Raw genomic sequence first — 5,494 nt, forward strand, 5'->3', positions numbered from 1 at the left:
GATGTTCTGGCTTGTTAATGGGTTGATATCCCAGTGTAAAGGGCTCTAATGGTTGGACAGGTGACCAGTGGCTGATAAATGCACTTGATGGTTTCCTAATGGGATCTAAAGGTGTTCTACAGGAAACTGGTGCTGTCTAATGGAAGCCGATTCCCATTCTAATGGTCCTTTTCCAGCAGGTCAGTGGAGTAGCCCTTCGTCCCCGGTCACTTTCTGACCCACAGAGCCAGGGATGAACGTCGTAAAGGGGGGCTGATAAATTACGCAACAGGTGGGCTTCAGTCTGTAACTGCACACTACAGCAGGGCTCTAAGGTAGGTGTTTCCAATAAAGTGGCCAGTGAGTGTGTCCTAGAAGCCCCTCTGAGCAGGTGCGGTGCAGTTGGTGAAGGTGGCCACGGGGGGCGCTCTTACCCGAGGTTGACGCGCTGCGCGTGGGCGGGCATGGGGGTGGGCAGGGCCCGGAGGGAGCGGAAGGTACAGTGCAGCTCGTTGGGGCGCGGGCACGCGCAGGGTCTCGGGCACGCTGAGGCGGCGCTGCGTGGGGCGCGCAGGAGCACGAGCAGCAGGAGAGGCGCGAGCGCCGCCGCGCGCATGCGCGCGCGCATCTCGGCTTCAGACGCTGTGCCAGTGAAAGGAGGCTGCAAGTTAGCGTTGTCATTAGAACTGCCCGTTCCACCTTAAACGGCTGCACCGTTTAAGGTGGAACGGAAAAAAAAAACATAAGCAGATACGGTGTGAGGAAGAAACAATGACGAGAAATAAAGGCCTTTCACAAAAAAGGGAGGACTTTTATTGATAAATAAATAAGTAAACGCATAAACAAAAGGCATTCTCATGAATATTCATCAGGGATGAGCGTATAGAGAGACGAATACATGCATAAATTAAAGTAATGGGCGAATCAGTGAGTGAATGGATGGATAGGCAGACTAAATAAAATAAAAATCCAATTAAAAAAAGAAGTCATAATATAATAATGGATAGTAAACAGCTATCACAATAATAATAATAATAATAATAATAATAATAATGTGGGTTACTTTGTTGTTTAATTGCAAGCCCATGAAAAATATTATAAGTAATGACAACTTTAATTAACTAATTGATTAATTAATTAATTATCATACCTCTGAGAGTCATCAGCCCCTCGTCTCGTGCACATTTCCTCAGCACAGCTCATTGATCTGCCCCCCACAGAGTGAATCCCCCAGCATTATCATATCCCACTCGAGACAAATCCACCACAGATCCCGCGCGTGGCCGCCTGGGAACAATTAAAAAACGTATAATAATGGAAATAAAACGAAAAGTCCACTTCAGCGTGATGGGGTCTCGCGCTCGCTCGAGCGCATGGGTGCGTGGTCTGTAATAAAGCAGGGGTCCGTCCACGTGCAGAAAGTTGAGGAGGACTGCAGGCTCGCGCGAATGCGTCTGAGAGCTCCTCGAGCTGCTTTTAGATGGGGCTGGAAAGGAGGAGCGAGCAGGAGAGCGAACCTAGCCCAGCCCAGCGCAGCCTGACCCCAAGTCAGTCCACTCAGCTCCAGCACTGCGGGGTTCGGAGGGCACAGATTAATCAATTAAACCCTGGAATCACTTCGTCATATCAGCCCTTAGAACCCGGAGAACGGTGAGTCACCGGGTCAGCGGTGCAGAACAACAGGCATAAATCTAAACCATTATAAATAATAAAATAAAATAATACATTTAAAAATCACAGCGAAGATGAGAAAGTGGCAGAGGTGTAAAATTCAGGTCCAGAAAGTAAAAATCCTTCCCAGGGTTTTGTTCCAACCGGCTGGCTTCTCTGGTTAGATCGCACCACCAGCAGGGCTGCCCAGGCAGTTGGAACAAAGTCCTGGGAAGGATTCTTACTTTCTGGACCTGGATTATTTAGACAAGCAATGTCACTGAAACTGCACGCGTTAAAAAGATGGTTCTTTAATAAAGAAAATGGTTCTATATAGAACCACGAACACTCAGATTGATGCAGAGTGTGCTGTAGCTGGTTCTATACAGACTGGTTCTGTAGAGCACCAAAAAGGGTTCTGCTATGGGTTCAATATCAAGCTCTCTCAAAAACAAATCTACAGCACCTTCCCATCAATCTGAAGAACCCCTTCATGATGCAAGGAACCCTTGTAAAGAACCTCATGCAAAGGGTTCCTTGAATGTTCATGGTTCTGTATGGAACCATCTTTACTAAGGGTGAGGTCAGAGTCTGATGAGTGACCTGATTGTGAATCATGCTGCTGTTGATGGGACAAAAACAGCAATAATATCAGGATTTGGGTCATTTTCCGAGCTGAATTAGGCCCCGGCGCTGACATCACAGCCCGGTGACGTCACGCGTGCTGGTTAGGAGCGGGCCTGCTGAAGGTCCTGATACGTGGATCACGTTTGGACCTTAAAGGTCTGAAGTTATGAAGGCTGGAAGTGACCCACCGTTCTCAGGGTTCTGAGGGTTAACCCTTGGAGCCCTTAGAAAGATGAAGGTCACTTCTGGTCACCCCATCACCCAAGCCCTGATAGTATTGCTGTTTTTTGGCCTTCATATTCCAACAACAGCGACATGATTCCCAATCAGATCGTCATCAGGCTCTGACCTCACCATCCAGAGTGATTTCATCCACCTGTGACCGTCCATCAGCCAGAGATCAGCTCCACAACCACCCAAACCCACTCGCTGCTGTTAAACTCCATCTCTTATGCTTATAGTATAATATTATAAACAAAGGGCTTTCAGCTCAGAGACACTCCAGACGGACCATTTCTGGAAGGATAACTATGACTGCACTTGTTTTCCAGATCTCTATCGTTAAGAAAGTACAAGATTTAGCAGGTGCTTTGATCAGAAATGAGCCGAATTCATAAAAAATATAGAATTAGAATTTCATTGGTGGACAGTAACTGAGTATCTGAGTAACTAAGTATCTGAGTACCTGAGTATCTGAGTAAATGTAATTGGTTTCTGTACTTTAGTATTTTTGGTGTATCTGTACTGAAGTTTCTCCGTTCTGGGCGACTTTTTCCTTTCACTCCACTACATTTCAGAGTCTAATCTCCGACTTTTTCCTCCTACATTTTGAGAAATCTGTCGTTCCTTTTGGTTTCTGTGTGTATAAAAACGTAACATGTCAAAACGAGAGAAGCACAAAGCCAGAGCACCAATCAGGGCCCAGCGGTCACTTTGTTTAGAGCTGGTTTTGACCTGTTGGTCATACCGACCCAGTGCAGCACGCGGTTCAACGTCAGCGCAGCAGCGTAAAACTTTGGGAGAGTCTGTTCAACATAAATGATGAACTAACCTAACTTTGTGTAAATAGAGCTCAATATAGAAATATGTCCACATATGCAGTCGAGACTGACGCGGCTTTTTTCTGAATTTCTACAAACACCATTTCATTTTATAGTAAATGAGTTTGGGCTGGTTTATGTTTATGAACAGACGCCTACAGATCAACATAGTAAAGGAGCTCATCTGTGATCCTGAGTTTAAAGCCAGTTTTTATTCAACTTAAACTTGGAACTAAGTTGTAAATAAATCTGAAACTGAAACTTTGCTTGTGTGTAAAAAGTGATTTCAGAGCCACTCGGTTCTCCCTGATGGAAACTGTTTACCTTCAGTGTTTTGTGCTTCTGATCATTTTAATAGACGTCAGCGTCACTAATTAATGACGTTCTATTAAAAGACTGGTTTACCAAGAGAGACGCTGGAGGACTTTCACCTGAAATGAGTTCATGAAGCCAGTCTGGTTATAAAAATGATAACAGGACATCAGAGCCAGAATTACTCTTTTAGTACTTTTACTTTATACTTAAGTACATTTGAAGGGAAATACTTTAGTACTTTTACTCAAGTGGAGGTCTAAAGGGAGGAACTTCTACTTTACTGGAGGAATATTTTACCTTGGGGGTCTCGACTTTAACTCAGGTACGTGGTTTGTGCACTTCGTCCACCTCTGTAGAATTTACATGTCAAACAATGGCAAATCTGAGCAGTGCAGGGTCTCCTGATAATAACACCACACGGCTGTCACATGTAAATCTTTATAATTGCAAGTGTAGATCCAAAAAATTCCAAGTCCACGGAATCTTAGGTTTCTAAGTGTTCACAGCTTTTGTCATTTGCTGCAGTCCATTCTCCCAACTTTGCTTAAACTGTCATCTATTTTGATTTGATTTAAAGTGACACTGAAATATTTAGATTTAAAAACGTAAAAATGGCTGTTCTATATTTTGCGTGGTGGCGGTGTGTTAGAGTGTGTTGCGCTGGTGCGAGTGGATCAGACACAGCAGTGCTGCTGGAGTTTTTAAACACTGTGTCCACTCACTGTCCACTCTATTAGACACTCCTACCTTATCGGTCCACCTTGCAGATGTAAAGTCAGAGACGACAGCTCATCTGCTGCTGCACAGTTTGTGTCGGTCGTCCTCTAGTCCTTCATCAGTGGTCACAGGACGCTGCCCACAGGACGCTGCCCACAGGACGCTGCTGGCTGGATATTTTTGGTTGGTGGACTGTTCTCAGTCCAGCAGCACTGCTGTGTCTGATCCACTCAGACCAGCACAACACACACTAACACACCACCACCACGTCAGTGTTACTGCAGTGCTGAGAATGACCCACCACCCAAACAGTACCTGCTCTGTGAGGGTCCATGGGGGTCCTGACCACTGAAGAACAGGGTAACAGAGTATCAGAGAAACAGATGGACTACAGTCTGTAACTGTAGAACTACAGAGAGCAGCTATACAGTAAGTGGAGATCATAAAGTGGACAATGAGGTTAGAAACAAGGAGGTGGTCATGATGTTCTGCCTGACCGGTGTATATAACCATTTCCAAAGAACCCTTGAGGAACCTTCAGACCTTTCCCTTCGAGATTCTGTACCATAAATAACCCTGTCTATGAATAATCGGTCACTTTCCTCCCTGTTGTCACTGGTATTTGAGATCGGAGTGACTCGGGCCCGTCGTATATCTTCTGAAGTTGGGAGAGTTGCTGTTGTTTGGTCAGGGCTTTGGTCAGCAGTTTCTCTTCAGCTGTGTTGCACATAGCTGTGGCCTCTAAGAGGTGGTCCAACTGTTCTCATAGCAAGAATAGAAACGTCCAAAATAAACGTGTAAATAGTTGGAATTATTCTGGTAACAATGGCATCCAGAGCCAGTTTCCCTTTAACCCGCTGTTCTCTAAAGACGGAACGAGAATATATGCGCTGGAAAGGAAACCTGTGAAAAGTCTGGGAGGGTCAGATAACAAGGCCGTTACTCCAGCACCGCGACTATATTTAACGTTTTCTTCTGGCTTCTTTTAGCCGTCAAACTTAAGCCACCGTTCTTACACGTTACAGAACCAGGTTAGTGCCGCATTCACGCTCAGAGATAAAGGCCCTAGACCGTCTCTGGGTCAGTTCCCCTGGGGTGGTTCCCTCAAGGCTCCATCTCAGTGCCTTTAGTCAGGGAACATAACGGAACCATAATCCACTGAAATG

The 5,494-nt window shown here is 45.4% G+C and overlaps 1 protein-coding gene across 1 annotated transcript in view; it reads right to left on the bottom strand.

The window, feature by feature from the left end:
- Window positions 1-595, bottom strand: part of mxra5b (matrix-remodelling associated 5b) — a 24,740-nt gene extending 24,145 nt beyond the window's left edge. The window contains exon 1 of the mRNA XM_017717969.2: window positions 414-595. Coding sequence (XP_017573458.2) covers window positions 414-595 — 182 coding nt within the window. The remainder of the gene's footprint in view (window positions 1-413) is intronic.
- Between the last annotated feature and the right edge of the window lie 4,899 nt (window positions 596-5,494).

Source organism: Pygocentrus nattereri, chromosome 6 (assembly GCF_015220715.1).
Source record: "Pygocentrus nattereri isolate fPygNat1 chromosome 6, fPygNat1.pri, whole genome shotgun sequence".
NCBI lineage: Eukaryota > Metazoa > Chordata > Actinopteri > Characiformes > Serrasalmidae > Pygocentrus > Pygocentrus nattereri.